At 44.8% G+C, this 19,347-nt stretch overlaps 2 protein-coding genes across 5 annotated transcripts in view; one reads left to right on the forward strand and one right to left on the reverse strand.

Moving 5' to 3' along the window:
- The window catches only part of LOC141092004 (protein transport protein Sec23A), a 229,991-nt gene extending 222,407 nt beyond the window's left edge, over positions 1 to 7,584 (reverse strand). For both annotated transcript variants that reach the window (XM_073577859.1, XM_073577858.1), the window contains exon 1: positions 7,368 to 7,584. The gene's annotated coding sequence lies outside the window, so the exon portion shown is untranslated. The remainder of the gene's footprint in view (positions 1 to 7,367) is intronic.
- A 39-nt stretch (positions 7,585 to 7,623) lies between these two features.
- Positions 7,624 to 19,347, forward strand: part of GEMIN2 (gem nuclear organelle associated protein 2) — a 58,307-nt gene continuing 46,583 nt past the window's right edge. Inside the window, exons 1-5 of one of the 3 annotated variants that reach the window (XM_073577862.1) lie at positions 7,624 to 7,957; positions 10,835 to 10,919; positions 11,859 to 11,948; positions 17,298 to 17,357; positions 19,224 to 19,340. In XM_073577862.1, coding sequence (XP_073433963.1) covers positions 7,836 to 7,957; positions 10,835 to 10,919; positions 11,859 to 11,948; positions 17,298 to 17,357; positions 19,224 to 19,340 — 474 coding nt within the window. In that variant the 5' untranslated portion in view covers positions 7,624 to 7,835. Of the gene's footprint in view, positions 7,958 to 9,619; positions 10,012 to 10,834; positions 10,920 to 11,858; positions 11,949 to 17,297; positions 17,358 to 19,223; positions 19,341 to 19,347 lie in introns of those variants that run through there. The other 2 variants (XM_073577860.1, XM_073577863.1) reach the window with 2 other exon arrangements.

Consider the following 19,347-nt stretch of genomic DNA (forward strand, 5'->3'; position numbering starts at 1 on the left):
CTGCGGGTTTGACGCTGCATAAATAAGCAGCGTTAAACCCGCAGCAATTACTGATCGTGGGCACATACCCTTAAAGAGAAAGGAGCTATGTTGGATACATGAGCTTGCATGTCTTCAACCAAAGGCTTTGAATATTAAAAATACGCGGATGACGTTTTGGATAATTTTTTTCTGGATTGTGTTATCAAAGGTTTATTGTGGTTTTAACAAGAGCAGCTGCAGCACCGAACAGCTATCCGGGTTCCCTCTGCAGCTTATTTGGTAAGCACTATAGCTTGCCAAATAAGCAAGGACCCGAACAAATTCGCTCAACTCTAGTTTTAACATATTTGTGTTTTCTATTATTTTAGGTTGCTCCTATGAGGGTGGCGATTGAAGACAGAGACCATCAGGGCAATGCTTATTTGGGTTGTCATTATGGCATTTGCTTGTCCCTTATTCACCTCTCTTTGTAGGGTGGTGCAGAACTGTGGAGGGCTTTGTGGTTGACAGAGATAATTTTATACTGTACTCTGTAGATCAGCGTTTCCAAAACTTCAGGCCTCACAGCCCCCAACACGTCATATTCTCAGAATTTCCTTAGTATTGCACAGATGCCTTGATAATAATTCTCTCACCTGTGCAATACCAAGGAAATCCAAAAAACATGATTTGTTGGGGGCCGTGAAGACTGGAGTTTGGGAAACACTACTGTAGCGGATGGGTAACCAGTGCAAAGACTGGCACAAGGTGGAGGCATCGGTGAAGTGGCTGGACAGAAATACGACCCTGGCTGCCGCATTCAGGATGGATTGGAGAGGAGAAATTTTGGTTAGAAGGAGACCTATCAGAAGAGAGTTGCAGTAGTCCAGACGAGAATGAATAAGAGCGACAGTAAAAGGTTTTGCAGTTTTAAGAGTGAGAAAAGGTTGGATTCTGGATTTGTTTTTTAGATGGAATAAAGGAAAGCTCTGTGTCAAATATGACCCCAAGACAGCGAGCTTGGGGGGTTATAGTAGAATCTCACGTGGAAATGGCAATATCGGGTATAGGTACTTATTAGAGGGAGGAAACACAAGAACTTCAGCTTTTAACCCTTTAAAACATTACTTAATTGAATGTCTGTCTACCACTTTGGTGCAAGCTCTTATGCCCAGAACTTGTTTGCATTCTGGTGATTTCAGATAAGTGGCCCAAGGTAAATTAACCCTTTAGAAACACCAGTTACTTATTCAAATCAGTAAAACGTGCACAGAACCCATTTGCGCCTGCCTGAGGCAGACTGAATTTGATGCAGGGCATCCCTTTCTGTATGACTGCAGTGTGAGAAGGGTGGCCCAATTTCAATTAACCCTTTAAGGACACCAGTTATTTGAAGCAGTGGAAAGTAGCTGTTTGCCTGCTTTGATGCCAGTTTTTAAGCCTATAACCCATTTGGGGCAGCCTAGCGTGAATAATATGCAACACAGGGCATCCCTAACTATGTGCAAGCAGTGTGAGATTGGTGACCCAATCACTGAACCTTTTAAAAACAAATGGCACTTATCTGAATCTGTGATAATCATCTGACTGCCCACCATGGTGCCAGTTTTTGTGCCCATAACCCATTGACGCCAGTCTATAATGACTTGATTTTGATTTGGGGCATTCCTGTGTGTCTGCAGTGCGACATTCGTGGTCTTAGGTCATTTAACCCTTATATTTACACCCTTCACTACCCACATTGAAACGCATTTTTGTGCAATTTTTTTGCAGCTGCTTTTGAAGTGTAGTCAACTCTGAGCATCTCGTCACATTCCACTTTATAACTGTGATCATTTTTGCTCATCATTAATCTTGTAAAGACCAAAAGTTTGCATTTAAGAATCTGGAGGAATACGAAGCCAACGTCAGCCCTGAATAAGAATATGGAGGAATAAGGGCATGTTAACACAGTGGATTTAAAGGGAACCTGTCAGCACCTTTGGCCAATATAAGATACGGCCACCGCCTTTCAGGGCTTATCTATAGCATTCTATAATGCTGTAGAAAAGCTGTAGATAAGCCCCCGATCTGAAATGAAAGATAAGTTTTATTATACTCACCCATGGGGTGGTCCAGTTCGGTCCGATGGGTGTTGCAGGTCCGGGTCCCTCCCATCTTCTGGCGATGCCGCCCTCCTTTTGATTCATCGCTCCCTGGCATCGCGCTCCTGCGCAGGCGTACTTCTCTGCCCTGTTGATGGCACAGCAAATTCCTGCAGTGCGCAGGTGCCGGGAAAGCTCAGAGAGGCCCAGCGCCTGCGCACTGTAGTACAGTGCCTTGCAAAAGTATTCGGCCCCCTGGAACTTTTTAACCTTTTCCCACATATCATGCTTCAAACATAAAAATACCAAATGTAAATTTTTGGTGAAGAATCAACAACAAGTGGTACACAATTGTGAAGTTGAACGAAATTTATTGGTTATTTTAAATTTTTGTGGAGAGTCAAAAACTGAAAAGTGCAGCAAACTCACTACAGAAGTTCATTGTGGATCTCTGAATGATCCAATGTTGTCCTAAATGACTAATGATGATAAATATAATCCACCTGTTTGTCCGAATAAATGCACCTGCTCTGTGATAGACTCAGGGTTCTGTTTGAAGCACAGAGAGCATCATGAAGACCAATGAACACAACAGGCAGGTCCGTGATACTGTTGTGGAGAAGTTTAAAGCCGGATTTGGATAGAAAATTATTTCCAAAACGTTAAACATCCCAAGGAGCACTGTGCAAGCGATCATATTGAAATGGAAGGAGTATCATACCACTGCAAATCTACCAAGACTCGGCCGCCCCTCTAAACTTTCATCTCAAACAAGGAAAAGACTGATCAGAAATGCAGCCAAGAGGCCCATGATCACTCTGGATGAACTGCACAGATCTACAGCTGAGGTGGGAGAGTCTGTCCATAGGACAACAATCAGTCGTACACTGCACAAATCTGGCCTTTATGGAAGAGTGGGAATGAGAAAGCAATTTCTCAAAGATATCCATAAAATGTGTTGTTTAAAGTTTGCAACAAGCCATCTGGGAGACACACCAAACATGTGGAAGAAGGTGCTCTGGTCAGATGAAACCAAAATCAAACTTTTTGGCAACAATGCCAAACGATATGTTTGGCGTAAAGGCAACACAGCTCATCACCCTGAACACACCATCCCCACTGTCAAACATGGTGGTGGCAGCATCATCACTTGGGTCTGCTTTTCTTTAGCAGGGACAGGGAAGATGGTTAAAATTGATGGGAAGATGGATGGAGCCAAATACAAGACCACTCTTGAAGAAAACCTGTTGGAGTCTGCAAAAGACCTGAGACTGGGATGGAGATTTGTCTTCCAACAAGACAATGATCCCAAACATAAAGCAAAATCTACAATGGAATGGTTCACAAATAGACGTATCCAGGTGTTAGAATGGCCAAGTCAAAGTCCAGACCTGAATCCAATCGAGAATCTGTGGAAAGAGCTGAAAACTGCTGTTCACAAACGATCTCCATCAAACCTCATTGAGCCAAGGAAGAATGGGCAAGAATGTCAGTCTCTCGATGTACAAAACTGATAGCGACATACCCCAAGCGACTTGCAACTGTAATCGCAGCAAAAGGTGGCACAGCAAAGTATTAAGTCAAAGGGGCCAAATAATATTGCATGCCCCACTTTTCAGTTTTTGACTTTCCACAAAAATTTAAAATAACCAATAAATTTAATTCAACTTCACAATTGTGTCCCACTTGTTGTTGATTCTTAACTAAAAATTTACATTTGGTATCATTATGTTTGAAGCATTGTATGTGGGAAAAGGTTGAAAAGTTCCAGGGAGCCGAATACTTTCGCAAGGCACAGTACTTTGCTCTGCGCTCAACAGGGCAGATACCGTAAGTATTCGCCTCCTGACGAAACCGAGGACGGTGAAGCGCGTGTCGGGGCTCTAGCGCGTCTCACGGGCATTCCTGCACATCACCAGGACTATGATGCAAGGTATTTACCGCTTTATTTACGGCTTCTAACAATTACTTATTGCCTTGCACATACTAGCATAAGGTATTCAGATGGTCTTATTATAATACAGTAGTTATCATTCATACCCTGACTGGACAATTTTTTGTCTTTAGATTGAATATATTAGTATTGGGTTCTTCTATCAATTGTGATTCATATCAACTCCATCTATATTAGGTTATTAATTATTTCAGAGATTTTATGACATTTGTCATTTGTTGTCATCAGCATTTTTTACCACTATGCTTATACTCTTCAACATTATCCTCCTGGCACAGTGCAGTTCTGGCCCATGAGATGCTTTTTTCTGTCTGGCACTTTATTTACCAATTTGAATGGGCCGTTATCTTTTAGTTGCTATTTTTGTTATCTACCTCACTTTATACCTGTGTATTGTCTAATTAATTGTTATATGTGCAATAATAAATTATGGCTGATATATACCTCTCTATATTTGTGGCTTATTATTCAGCACATTATCAATTATAATTGGTATTTTAACACATATAGAATCACATTTTTCAAGCTTTTGGTGGAAAATAATTTTTGCTGGAGAGGTTTTTTATCCGGTTGGCAACGGATTTTTTATAGATTTATGAATAACAGATACTGTAAGTACGCCTGCAAATGTGGGGAGCCTGTGAAGCAAGCAGGAGGGCGGCATCGCTAGAAGATGGGAGGCTCCGGACCCGGACCTGCGACACCCATAGGACTGGACCGCATTGGGCACCCCCTAGGTGAGTTTAATAAAACTTGTTTTTCTTATCTTTCAGGTCGGACAGGGGGCTTATCTACAACATTATAGAATGCTATCTTATATCTGTCAAACCTGATGACAGGTTTGCTTTAAGTGCTTTTCTCTGTAAGAAAAATGCAGCGTTGGCAGGAAAAACACTGCGCACATGATTTGTGTTTTTCATACGGTCTTTAATGTGTTATATTACCTATTCAATTATGGGTAAAAAAATGCAGCAAAATGCTGAAAGAACTGACATGCTTTGGTCTACATTAATTAAAAAAAACAAACAAACACCACAACTTAGTAACTGCACCCTGTGAACGAGAGTTTAAAAATCTCATGTCTTTTGCTGCTACTGTAAAAAGCTACGCTTTTGCTGATGACACCTCACTGTCCATTTGTCCTGATCGTCTGTGCTACGGCTAGAAACAAAATCTAAGCTTCTTCCCAATCAATGAAAGGTTTGAGCCTGAGCTAAAGTGCCCAGGAGCTGATCCCTGCCCTGTATAAAGTGCCCAGGAGCTGATCCCTGCCCTGTATAAAGTGCCGAAGCCAATCCTGCCCTGTATAAAGTGCCCAGAGCTGATCCCTGCCCTGTATAAAGTGCCCAGAGCTGATCCCTGCCCTGTATAAAGTGCCCGGAGCAGATCCCTGCCCTGTATAAAGTGCCCGGAGCAGATCCCTGCCCTGTATAAAGTGCCCGGAGCAGATCCCTGCCCTGTATAAAGTGCCCCGAGCAGATCCTTGCCCTGTATAAAGTGCCCGGAGCAGATCCTTGCCCTGTATAAAGTGCCCGGAGCAGATCCTTGCCCTGTATAAAGTGCCCGGAGCAGATCCTTGCCCTGTATAAAGTGCCCGGCGCAGATCCTTGCCCTGTATAAAGTGCCCGGAGCAGATCCTTGCCCTGTATAAAGTGCCCGGAGCAGATCCTGCCCAGTATAAAGTGCCCGGAGCAGATCCCTGCCCTGTGTAAAGTGCCCGGAGCCGATCCTGCCCTGTGTAAAGTGCCCGCAGCCGATCCTGCCCTGTGTAAAGTGCCCACAGCCGATCCTGCCCTGTGTAAAGTGCCCGGAGCTGATCCTGCCCTGTATAGAGTGCCCGGAGCAGATGCTGCCCTGTATAAAGTGCCCAGAGCCGATCCTGCCCTGTATAAAGTGCCCGGAGCCGATCCTGCCCTGTATAAAGTGCCCGGAGCCGATCCTGCCCTGTATAAAGTGCCCGGAGCCGATCCTGCCCTGTATAAAGTGCCCAGAGTAGATCCTACCCTGTATAAAGTGCCCAGAGTAGATCCTGCCCTGTATAAAGTGCCCAGAGGAGATCCTGCCCTGTATAAAGTGCCCGGAGCCGATCCTGCCCGGTATAAAGTGCCCGGAGGGGATCATGCCCGGTATAAAGTGCACCGAGCGGATCCTGCCCTGTATAAAGTGCCCAGAGGAGATCCTGCCCTGTATAAAGTGCCCAGAGGAGATCCTGCCCTGTATAAAGTGCCCGGAGCCGATCCTGCCCGGTATAAAGTGCCCGGAGGGGATCATGCCCGGTATAAAGTGCACCGAGGGGATCATGCCCGGTATAAAGTGCCCGGAGGGGATCCTGCCCTGTATAAAGTGCCCAGAGTAGATCCTGCCCTGTATAAAGTGCCCAGAGGAGATCCTGCCTTGTATAAAGTGCCCGGAGCCGATCCTGCCCGGTATAAAGTGCCCAGAGGGGATCATGCCCAGTATAAAGTGCCCACAGCTGATCCTGCCCTGTATAAAGTGCCCACAGCTGATCCTGACCAGTATAAAGAGCCCACAGCTGATCCTGCCCTGTATAAAGTGCCCCGAGCAGATCCTGCCCAGTATAAAGTGCCCAGAGCCGATCCTGCCCTGTATAAAGTGCCCACAGCCGATCCTGCCCAGTATAAAGTGCCCAGAGCTGATCCTGCCCAGTATAAAGTGCCCAGTGCTGATCCTGCCCAGTATAAAGTGCCCAGAGCTGATCCTGCCCAGTATAAAGTGCCGACAGCTGATCCTGCCCAGTATAAAGTGCCCACAGCTGATCCTGCCCAGTATAAAGTGCCCACAGCTGATCCTGCCCAGTATAAAGTGCCCAGAGCCGATCCTGCTCTGTATAAAGTGCCCACAGCTGATCCTGCCCAGTGTAAAGTGCCCACAGCTGATCTTGCCCAGTATAAAGTGCCCACAGCTGATCCTGCCCTGTATAAAGTGCCCACAGCTGATCCTGCCCTGTATAAAGTGCCCACAGCTGATCCTGCCCTGTATAAAGTGCCCACAGCTGATCCTGCCCTGTATAAAGTGCCCACAGCTGATCCTGCCCTGTATAAAGTGCCCAGAGCCGATCCTGCCCTGTATAAAGTGCCCACAGCTGATCCTGCCCTGTATAAAGTGCCCACAGCTGATCCTGCCCTGTATAAAGTGCCCAGAGCCGATCCTGCCCTGTATAAAGTGCCCAGAGCTGATCCCTGCCCTGTATAAAGTGCCCCGAGCAGATCCTGCCCTGTATAAAGTGCCCAGAGCCGAACCTGAGATCTACCGGCACAACAGCAAGTGTAGCAGTCCAGGGTCAGTGCCGCTAGTAAGGCCAGTGTCCTCCGCCGCTGACAGGCACCGGTCTGCTCTCTCCCACTTACCGGGCAGCACTCAAACTCCGACCGCTCTGCTCCGCTAAACTCTCAGCCCAGACAGCGCAGCTCACGACGTCACCAGCAGACGGCGCCCGGTGCCACGTCAAGGAGCAGAGACTGACAGCTCCGGCGCCCCCTGCATTCCCCCGGCTCAGGGGGCGCACTGCACCTCCCCCTACAGGACGAGTCTGTGCGCGAAAGCCAGGTATCAGCATCGCGATACACGCGGCACAGACGCTGCGGTGGTTTACCCACGTGTGTTTACCAAGAGATAACAGTCGCAGTGACACAGGAGTTGGGAATGAGTTTACTATTTATTTACCGCGCGCATCTGCAGTGGAGTCCACACAGCGCGGCGCGGGAGACTGTGCACGAGCATTGTCATGCGAGATCAGCCAATCAGCAGCTTCGTTGCAGCGTGCGTTCCACTAGTACTGTGCGTGACAGCGCCGGCTCCACTACTACCGGGCAGGCATGGACTCCGGGCCGGAGGAGCTGATGCCGCGGCTGCTGCCGGTGGGAGACTGCGAACCGATGGATGACTTCGACCCCGCTGCTCCTCCTCGGACACCGCAGGAGTATTTAAGGCGGGTCCAGTAAGTAGTCATGTCATGCTTTATGGCAGTGACGTCACTTGCTGGGGTTGCATGTGTAGGGGGGCTGCATGTATAGGAGACTGCATGTATAGAGTGGGGAGGCTGCATGTATAGGATGGGGGAGCTGAATGTATAGGAGACTGCATGTGTAGAGTGGGGGAGCTGAATGTATAGGAGGCTGCATGTGTAGAGTGGGGGAGCCTGGGGAGGCTGCATGTGTAGGAGAGGCTGCATGTATAGAATGGGGGGCTGCATGTATTTAGGAGGCTGCATGTATAGAACGGGGGAGCTGCATGTATAGAATGGGGGAGCTGCATGTGTAGGAGAGGCTGCATGTATAGAATGGGGGGCTCCATGTGTAGGAGAGGCTGCCTGTATAGAATGGGGGGCTCCATGTGTAGGAGAGGCTGCCTGTATAGAATGGGGGGCTCCATGTGTAGGAGAGGCTGCCTGTATAGAATGGGGGGCTCCATGTGTAGGAGAGGCTGCATGTATAGAATGGGGGGCTCCATGTGTAGGAGGCTGCATGTATAGAATGGGGGGCTGCATGTGTAGGAGGGGCTGCATGTGTAGAATGGGGGGCTGCATGTATTTAGGAGGCTGCATGTGTAGAATGGGGGGCTGCATGTGTAGGATGGGGGAGCTGAATGTATAGGATGGGGGAGCTACATGTATAGGAGACTGCATGTGTAGAGTGGGGGAGCTGAATGTATAGGAGGCTGCATGTGTAGAGTGGGGGAGCCTGGGGAGGCTGCATGTGTAGAGTGGGGGAGCCTGGAGAGGCTGCATGTATAGAATGGGGGAGCTGCATGTATAGAATGGGGGAGCTGCATGTATAGAATGGGGGAGCTGCATGTATAGAATGGGGGAGCTGCATGTATAGAATGGGGGAGCTGCATGTATAGAATGGGGGAGCTGCATGTATAGAATGGGGAGGCTGCATGTATAGGATGGGGGAGCTGAATGTATAGGATGGGGGAGCTACATGTATGGGAGACTGCATGTGTAGAGTGGGGGAGCTGAATGTATAGGAGGCTGCTTGTGTAGAGTGGGGGAGCCTGGGGAGGCTGCATGTGTAGGAGAGGCTGCATGTATAGAATGGGGGGCTGCATGTATTTAGGAGGCTGCATGTATAGAATGGGGGAGCTGCATGTGTAGGAGAGGCTGCATGTATAGAATGGGGGGCTCCATGTGTAGGAGAGGCTGCCTGTATAGAATGGGGGGCTCCATGTGTAGGAGAGGCTGCATGTATAGAATGGGGGGATCCATGTGTAGGAGAGGCTGCTTGTATAGAATGGGGGGCTCCATGTGTAGGAGAGGCTGCATGTATAGAATGGGGGGCTCCATGTGTAGGAGAGGCTGCATGTATAGAATGGGGGGCTCCATGTGTAGGAGGGGCTGCATGTGTAGAATGGGGGGCTGCATGTGTAGGAGGCTGTATGTGTATAATGGGGGGCTGCATGTGTAGGAGGCTGCATGTGTAGGAGGCTGTATGTGTAGAATGGGAGGCTGTATGTGTAGGAGGCTGTATGTGTAGAATGGGGGGCTGCATGTGTAGGAGGCTATGTGTAGAATGGGGGGCTGCACCTTCTATGCTGCAGTCTGTGCCTCCTGGGCTCTGTCCTGCATTGGGTTGGGGGGCTCCTGGAATGATTTAATTGTAGGTGCACATTCCTGTCCTCTGCTGTCATTTGCTTCACTGTTCATAAACTGGGAAGAAAACAGGAAATCCTCCAGTGCTGGGAGTGAGCTTGGTTACAGACAAGCCCCTGTGCCGGAGTGTGAATAAGGCCTTACAATGTCAGGCGCCTGATTGGCTTGTGCAGATCTCTCATTCTGTCCATATAATCCACAGACTGGATGATCTGAGATCTACAAAAATTCTCCAGCTAAACACAATTAGATCAGTGTGCTACACAGACCCATAGAATAAGATGTAGTGTAGACTTGAAGAATTGATGAAGAAAAGGAGGAAATAAGTCAAAACTACCAAAACAAATTTCAATTTTATTAGATGCAAAAAGACACAGAATGGAACAAGACATATTAAAATGGTAAGATGGTATAGATGAAAAGGGAAAACAGTGACAAAATTACCCAGTGATGAAAACAGGCCGGTAACTAGAAAAAGTATGTAAGGGTAAATCCTGCAATGGATCCAACCACAGACTGCTGCAATATTCGTTAATCCTAAGGGTCACAGGGATTAAAGTATCCCATTTGTGATAATGCATATAAGCAGCAAAAAGGGGTAGATGAATTGTCAAAAATAAAGTAAAATGGGGGAATTATATCCCCATCGGTAAATACAGAAGTACAGTGCTGCAGAGACTCTTCCCCCGGGGTATCCGCTGCGTTCAAAGCGCTGACAATTCTGACAATTCTTTCTGCGGATTCCGCTGCGGTTTGCCATCTCCTCCATTGAGGAGATGAAAAACCGCAGAGCAGTCCGCAGGTAAAACCGCAGGTCTTTTGACCTGCAGTTTCACCTGCGGATTTTACAAAATCCACGCAGATGAATCTGCACCTAATCCGCAGCGTGTGCACACAGCCTAAGTCTGTTTCTGGAATGGACATGCATTACAAACGCACACATATTTTTGTTACTTGTGGATTGTCTGTATCTAATGCAGTGCTATGAGAAAAATCTGCAAATAAAACTCGGCATAGCCGCAAGAGAAATTGTCAACTTACGTATATAAAACACGCTTCGCAGGTCAGTTTACGCAGCCTTAAAGAAAAAAGTCAAATAAGTGTTTTTTTCTTTAATTTTCAGTGGCCCACTGTATTGAAAATTCATGAAATCTGAGCATTCGGTCATCCGGTGCAGTTCCGGTGAGGACCTATAAATTCATTTTGTGTTTTGTCTGGTTTTAGGATTGAGGCTGCACGATGCCCTGATGTAGTCATTGCTCAGATTGACCCTAAAAAGCTAAGAAAGAAGCAAACAGTCAGTATAGCGGTAAGTACAATCTAATTACTATGACTCCCGTTACTCTCTAGACGTCTTTGTGCTGTTATTGTCACTACCAAGGATCCTGCTTGTCTGCGCACAAAAGTTCCCAAGGATCTGTTCCATCAAGGAACTGCTCATCCTCTTTGCGTCTTCTAAATGTCTGACACTAGTTTCTTCCACCTATAAAAACAATTTTAAGTGTGTGTACAGTCGTTTTTTTTTGTTACGGACGAGGGGAAAAATGTGCCCTGTTTTTACTGACCAGGAAATCTGTACATTTGGCAACCCTGGTGAGAAGGCAAAGTGGCTGGACCCTGTGGCTGACAGGTGCCGAGGATGCCATAGTCTTGCCCATTTCGTACCGCTTTAATCGAAGTTGCTTACAGCACAGGAAAAGTTAAAAGTTTTATCAGTTATGCTGGGATGGGGGGTGATCTGAACAGCCTGGTGAGAGCCGCTTAGGCTGGTTTCACACTTGCGGATGGAGGTGCTGCGGATGGCTGCGTACTTCCTCCGTGAAGCACCGCCGCACCTCCTCTGGTCAGCTCCGCCTATGTCTGCATGCGGCCTGAGTACTTATATTTAACATGGGTTCATCGGTCAGTGCTAGATAGAGTGTTTCGTAGCTTTTAGAGCTACATCACTATTTGCAAAATTTGGTGAGGTCGAATATAAAACAGATGTGTAAAAAGTATTTTTTTTTAGGCTTACTGTATAGTTGTTCTTCACGGATAACTCTTGTACTTGTGATAGTCTATGGAGCCATTCACACGTTAAAAGTACTGTCAGAATGGGGAAGGTAGAGAAACATTTATTTGTCCATGTATGAGAAACACAGTTGATACTTGGTCCACTCTCTGATCAGAATAGTCAGTCTGTTTTCTGCACGTGGAAAGATCAGATGTGTGAATGAGTCCTAACGGTGACTTTTTCCTTTTGTTTAAGCTGTCCGGATGCCAGCCTGCTCCTGAAGGATATTCACCGAGCCTCCGATGGCAGCAACAACAGGTATCCCAATTCTCAGCTGTACGACAGGTAAGCAAAAACCATAGAGCCTGAAAAAATATGTATCTTGCTGTTTGATAGATTAATAGAATATTGAAAAACTTTATACACCGGGAAAAATCAGGAGTCTTCTACCAAATCGCTGTCTGTGCAAAAGTTTTAACATTTTGCTGTAGTTTTTAATGTAACCTGTATCTGTGTTTTTTAAAAAAATTTTTTTTTGGGGGGGGGATGGCATGAAAAACGTTCCGACATCAGCTGCTGGCCTCTGACAGTAGCATGTGTTGCAGCACACAAACACATCCCGTTGAAGCTGGCACCTCGGTGGGCCTGAGGTTATAGTGATATATCGGTCTCCCACTAATTTTTTAAAAAGAATGTTTCTGCTAACGCTATAGGGAAATATTCGCAAAATTTTGATAGATCTATATTTAATAAAATACGTCTTTCATAGTACCTATGTTCCCTAAACTTGTGTATGCGCTAAATTTTGATCTTTCTATGGTATTAGGCATCTTGTTTTATATTTATATGTTGAAATAAAAATTGAAATTTTACTAAATGAGTGTTTCTATCACACTTTTTTGATCTGGATGTAGCCTAATGTCTACAAGGATCAGTATGCTTTATTGCTCCATTTTTTGTTGAATTGGAGGACAACTTGTTCGCAACTCCTATGGTCTTGAGGTGTGTTTTTATTTAATTCCCTCAATGTGTTCCTCTTGTGTTTTCTCAAATAGTATTAAATTAGGTCCGTGATAAACATGGAGATGTGAATAGCAGCTTTGACTGTAATGTTAATTAACCCCTTACTGCCATGTGACGTACTATCCCGTCCATGAGCCCTGGGACTTAATTCCCAGGGACGGGATAGTACATCACAGCGATCAGCGGTGCCCACGTGGTGAACGCCGCTGATCGCAGCCGGGTGTCAGCTGATTATCACAGCTGACACCTGGCACAATGTGTCAGGGGCGGTCACGGACCGCCCCAGACACGTTAACCCCTTGCACACCGCGATCAAACACGTTCGCGGTGTACCAGGGGTTAAAGGGAAGCATCGTCAGGGAGGGGGCTCCCTCCGTGCTTCCCTGAGCCCCCCACAGCAGTGCAATGTCCATCCCTGCAGGTCCACGAATCCAAGATGGCGATGGGGGCCTGCAGGGACCTGGCTTCCTCAGTGCCTGCAAAGCGCAGGCAAGAGGAAGCCAAGTGCAATGCCTGTGACAGATCGCTGATCTGTCACAGTAATCTGTGATGTGACAGATCAGCGATCTGTCACATGACAGTTATGTGTCCCCCCCGGGACAATGTAATAAAGTAAAAAAAAAAATTAAAAAAAGTGTAAAATTAATTTAAAAAAAAATCGCTAAATAAATAAAAAAAAAAAATATTCCCTAATAAATTCATTTTTTGGAAATCAAAAAAAACAATAAAAGTACACATATTTGGTATCACTGCGTCCGTAACGACCTGCCCTATAAAACTGTCCCATTAGTTAACACCTTTAGCGAACCCCTTAAAAAATAAAAATAAAAAACGAAGCAAAAAATGATTTATCATACCGCCGAACAAAAAGTGCAATAACGCGCGATCAAAACCACGCATATAAATATCCGTGGTACCACTGAAAACGACATCTTGTCCCGCAAAAAACGAGCCACCATACAGCATCATCAGCAAAAAAATAAAGTTATAGCTCGCAGAATAAAGCGATGCAAAAATAATTATTTTTTATATAAAATTGTTTTCATTGCATAAAAGCACCAAAACATAAAAAAAGACCTAAATGAGGTATCGCTGTAACCGTACCGACCCGAAGAATAAAACCGCTTTATCAATTTCACCGCACGCGGAACGGTGTTAACGCACCCCCCCCAAAAGAAATTCACGAAACGCTGGTTTTTGTTCATTCTGCATCCCAAAAATCGGAATAAAAAGCGATCAAAAGATGTCACGTGCCCGAAAATGATACCAATAAAAACGTCAATTCATCCCGCAAAAAGTAAGACCTCACATGAATCGGTGGGTCAAAATATGGAAAAATTAAAGCTCTCAATATGTGGTGATGCAAAAACTATTTTTACAATAAAAAGTGTCTTTTAGCGTGCGACAGCTACCAAACATAAAAACCGCCATAAATAGTAAATCAAACCCCCCGTTATCACCCCCTTAGTTAGGGAAAAATAATAAAGTTAAAAGAAAATGTATTTATTTCCATTTTCCCTCTAGGGCTAGAGTTAGGGCTGAGATTAGGGGTGTGTTGGGGTTAGGGTTGGAGTTATAATTGGGGGGTTTCCACTGTTTAGGCACATCAGGTGCTCTCCAAATGCAACATGGCGTCAGATCTCAATTCCAGCCAATTCTGCGTTGAAAAAGTCAAATGGTGCTCCTTCCCTTCCAAGCTCTGCCATGCGCCCAAACAGTGTTTTACCCCCACATATAGGGTATTAGCCTACTCAGGACAAATTGCAAAACAACTTTTGTGGTCCAATTTCTCCTGGTACCCTTGGGAAAATAAAAAAATGGGGACTAAAAGACCATGTTTGTTGAAAAAATACGATTTTTTAATTGTACCGCTGTACGTTATAAACTTCTGTGAAGCACTGGGGGGTTCAAAGTGCTCACCACACATCTAGATAAGTTCCTTGGGGGGTCTAGTTTCCAAAATGGGGTCACTTTTTGGGGGGTTTCCACTGTTTTGGTACATCAGGGGTTTTCCAATCGTGACATGGTGTCCGATCTGAATTCCAGCCAATTTTGCATTGAAAAAGTCAAACGGCGCTCCTTCCCTTCTGAGCACTGCCATGCGCCGAAACAGTGGTTCCCCCCCACATATCAGGTATCAGCGTACTCAGGACAAACTGCACAATAACTTTTGCTGTCCAATTTCCCCTGTTACCCTTGGTAAAATAATAAAAATTGAACCTGAAGTATTTTTTTTGTGAAAAAAAGTTAAATGTTCATTTTTTTTTTTTTTTTAAACATTCAAAAAATTCCTGTGAAGCACCTGAAGGGTTAATAAACTTCTTGAATGTGGTTTTGAGCACCTTAAGGGGTGCAGTTTTTAGAATGGTGTCACTTTTGGGTATTTTCTATCATATAGACCCCTCAAAGTGGCTTCAAATGTGATGTGGTCCGTAAAAATAAAATGGTGTTGTAAAAATGAGAAATCGCTTGTCATCTTTTAACCCTTATAACTTCCTAACAAAAAAAATTTTGGTTCCAAAATTGTGCTGATGTAAAGTAAACATGTGGGAAATGTTAGTTATCAAGTTTTTTGTGTGCCGTATCTCTGTGATTTAAGGGCATAAAAATTCAAAGTTGGAAAATTGTGAAATTTTAAAAAATTTTCACCAAATTTCCGTTTTTTTCACAAATAAACGCAAATTATTTGAATGAAATTTTACCACTAACATGAAGTACAATATGTCACGAGAAAACAATGTCAGAATCACCAGGATCCATGGAAGCGTTTCAGAGTTATTACCTCATAAAGGGACAGTGGTCAGAATTGTAAAAATTGGCCCGGTCATGAACGTGCAAACCACCCTTGGGGTTTAAGGGGTTAATAGATGTTTAACCAGATAGCTAGAAGGAATGTAGTGTGCATATAGGGTCTTGTCCAAGATAAAAGAAATGTTAATGAAAGATAATTGAAATTCTCTCACCTATTGTGTTTGTGTGAGACACAACCACTGTGCTTGGCATTGAGGGCTGCTGCAAGCCCCAAAGTGATGATTCTTTGTTGAATAAAGAGAATGGGGCATCAGACTGCACTGCTGTCAGTTTTAGCAAGGCTGGTTATCAAGAATAGAGGGGACACCATGCTGTATTTTTTTAATTTAAATAAATTTAAAAAAAAAACAGTGAGGGGTGTACCCTAATACCTAATTTTTGATAACCAGCCAGGCTAAATCTGACAGTTGGGGGCTGTTTGTTCTCAGGCTGTTAGGGTGTGTGCAGACGCTGCGGATTAATCCGCACGGATTTTGCAAAAACCTCAGATAAACCGCAGGTCAAAAGACCTGCGGATTATCTGCGGTTTTGACTGCGGTTTGGTCCTGCGGATTCACCATCTCCACAATGGTGGAGATAGGAACCCGCTGCGGATTCCACAGAAAGAATTGACATGTCACTTCTTTCTGCGGTTTCAAAACTGCAGCAAATCCGCGCGGATTTTTCCGCAACGTCTACACAGCGTTTTTTTTTTTTTACCATTCATTTGAATGGTACTGTACACCGCAGCTAAAACTGCTGCGGGTCCGCAGCGGCCAAAAACGCTGCTGAAACGCAGTGGAATCCGCAGCGTGTGCACATATCCTTAAGGGACCATGAACATTGACCCCTCAAGCCTAAAAAAAGCAGTCAGCAGCCACCGCAGAAAAGGCGCATCTTTCAGATGCGCCAATTCTTGCTATTTGCACTGCTCTTCCCACTTGCTCTGTGGCGGTGGAAAGTGGAGTTCATATTTGTGGGGTTGATGTCAACTTTGTATTGTGAGGTAGCATGAAGCCCACGGGTTAGTATCAGAGAGGCATCTATAAGACGCCTATCCATTACTAATCTTATAGTTATATTGTAAATAAGCACACAGCCAGAATAAAGTATCAGAACAACAAACTTTATTTGAAATAAAAAAAACACAAACTTTATCTTTGTTATTTAAAAATTACAAACACAGTTCTACTCGTCTAACAACCATTTCATTGAAGCCCCATATGGTCTCCTGTAAAAAAAAAAAACTACCCAAAATATAAACCATATCCCTCATCTATCAGACGTTATGTCCCATGCCGTAATCCATGTTTACCGTAAATAGTTTTCAACTTGGACGGTGCCAAGATGCGACCGTCCAGGCTGAAAACCAGTGGAGAAGGAGCTGCTGCGAGCGCAGCATCTGTGACTAGCGGTGACATCATCGACATTATCGTAGGTCACTGATGCTGCGTTCACTGCCAGGCCAATAAACTACTGTGACCTCAGTGAGTTCACCGCTCACACCGTGATCAAAATTTAGCGCGGTGTTTGGGGAGCTGAATCCAAACAGTAACACGAACTTCCTAGTGAAGTTTGGGTTATGTGCCCGAATAGGTGTTCAGTACGGACCCCAAATTTTACTGTTCAGGTTCACTCATCTCTAGTTATTAGCAAAACCCAGAAATTGATGTAAAACCTCTAAGATTTCTGACTAAACTCAATCATTAAAGGGATTGTCCACTACACGGACAACACCTTCTCAATCTGTTCCATGTATGTACTCTGTCTATATACAGTAGTACACGCGTGCCCTTCATTCTGATTACTCATTTAATCTAGTTTTTTTTTTTCCGTCAACATGTAGAAAAGTTTCACATGCCTGTTATTTGTTTTATAAAGAGTCTCAACAAGCACAGGAGCCATTGGAAATCTCAACCCCTTGACAGTAATGTATTGATGGTGAGTGTATTCCTGTCACTATTACTTTATTGTATTTGTTAATGCAGAATTCAGAAGCTGCCTTGCCAGTCAAACCTGCAAGGGTTTATTCCTACAGCATGCAAATTGCCTCTGCAGAGAGGAAGAGGACTAGAACTCTAGTGCCGCCTATTGGAAGTAGCAATCCTAAAAGTCAATATTGACCTTTTGACAAGCCTTGCCACCAGGGCTGTGGAGTCTGTAAGCCAAACCTTCGACTCCAACTCTGACTCCTCAATTTCCATGACACCGACTCTGATTCCGACTCCCTCATACATGGCTACAAAGTGAGATTCTGGATTGGCTTTTATCCCAAGTCATATGGCAAGGCTCATATGATATTGACTTTTAGGATCGAGCTTCCAATAGGTGGCACTAGGGTTCTAGTCCTCTTCCTCTCTGCAATTTGCATATTTCATCTCCCACAAGCGCATGCATGGCCTATAAGTCACCTCACTTTGACATGCTAAGCCTGGCTTCTTGCTCTCCACAAGGTGAAACGTTATCCCTTAGTTAAACCCACTTTTGTATAGCTGCTTACTATTACATGTTCTGCATTGATCAAACCTTTGCCATTTAAAGATGTTTTCACGGAAAATAAATTTATCACTTATTGCTTGGGCAGCACCATTTACTTAGGCTACCCCCCAAACTCCTCCCCACTAGGCTGCCTGAGTTAGAACTATGAATGGAGCTGTGGTCAAGCATGTGCAGTAGATGATAGATAACATGCTCAACCAACGCTTCTTACTCATTGTCTGGGTACCATTTGCTGAATAGCGGAGGTGCTGGGAGTCAGATACCCATTGTGAAGTCACAGCATTTTATATTAATTAACCATATGTCTATTTTCAGTAAGCCAGGAGGAATAGACTGCTATCTATATGTTGAATTTTGAATTTATGTTTTTGTTCTTCAGTTGGTCAAGAACCATACACTGTTGTCATATGAATCTTAAGCGTTTATTTTTATTATTTTTGAATGGCTATTGTTTGCCACTTCTATCAGCTCTTACAACTTATTGCCTGCTATCTTTACACAAGACAGTGATGCAGGGTCACTGAACAATGGATGTTTGCTTAATATGTTGAATGACCATTGTTTGGGTCTTGTGGCTTGTTGACTTGTGAACAGAAGAGTAAAAACTATGCAAATTGATTAGTCAAAGAATGCGAGTTAATCTCATCACTCCTTTTCCATGACCTGTGAATAATGGTTTGAAGAACAGTTGAGAGCTAAAAGAGGACATATACCTCTGTAACAATATACATCCACACAGCCAAGAGATCCAAAGAAACAGACGCTTTACAAAACCACAGCCAGGAACACTCTACTGCATAGATGCCAGATCATGGATCCATCACGAGGGACACAAATTTGACATTCTACTGGATGCCAGCTTAGGGGACCACGGCCCTCGCTGAAATAATACCGATCTGCTCCATTGACCATCACTGAACCATGGGTACATTTGGGCTAGTCAGGATTTGGACCCACTGTTCACCTGAGCCCCACAGATATGTTTGGGAAAGCCAGGATTGGGACCCACTGGTCACCTGGTGCTATGGAGACGTTCGGAGAAGCCAGGATGTGGCCATCCGGTCACCTGGTCTTATACCTCAATGGACTGCCGGCTTCTTAAGCTTGTTCATGCCACAGATGGGGTTAGTCAGCCCTGGAAGCTCTGAAGTCATAGCTGCTATTATCCCAGAAAAGCAGCGGATGGTGAGACTAAGACAATATCCTGTTAGCACATGTAACCTGCTTTTAATATCCTACTATGTAGAAATCTCCACTATTGGAATGACATAAATGTGAATTTCTAGTAATGCATCTTTCTCTCTGCAGCCAAGCACAGAGGACGAGGAAAGCTGGAAACGATTCTGTTTGGGTGAGAGGTTATATTCTGACTTGGCAGCTGCTCTAAACAGTGAAAATGAAAACCTAGGGATTGATTATATCAAGGTAAATT

The sequence above is a fragment of the Dendrobates tinctorius genome, unplaced genomic scaffold, assembly GCF_039654945.1.
Source record: "Dendrobates tinctorius isolate UK_male_01 unplaced genomic scaffold, ASM3965494v1 ptg000057l, whole genome shotgun sequence".
In the NCBI taxonomy this organism is placed as follows: Eukaryota; Metazoa; Chordata; class Amphibia; order Anura; family Dendrobatidae; genus Dendrobates; species Dendrobates tinctorius.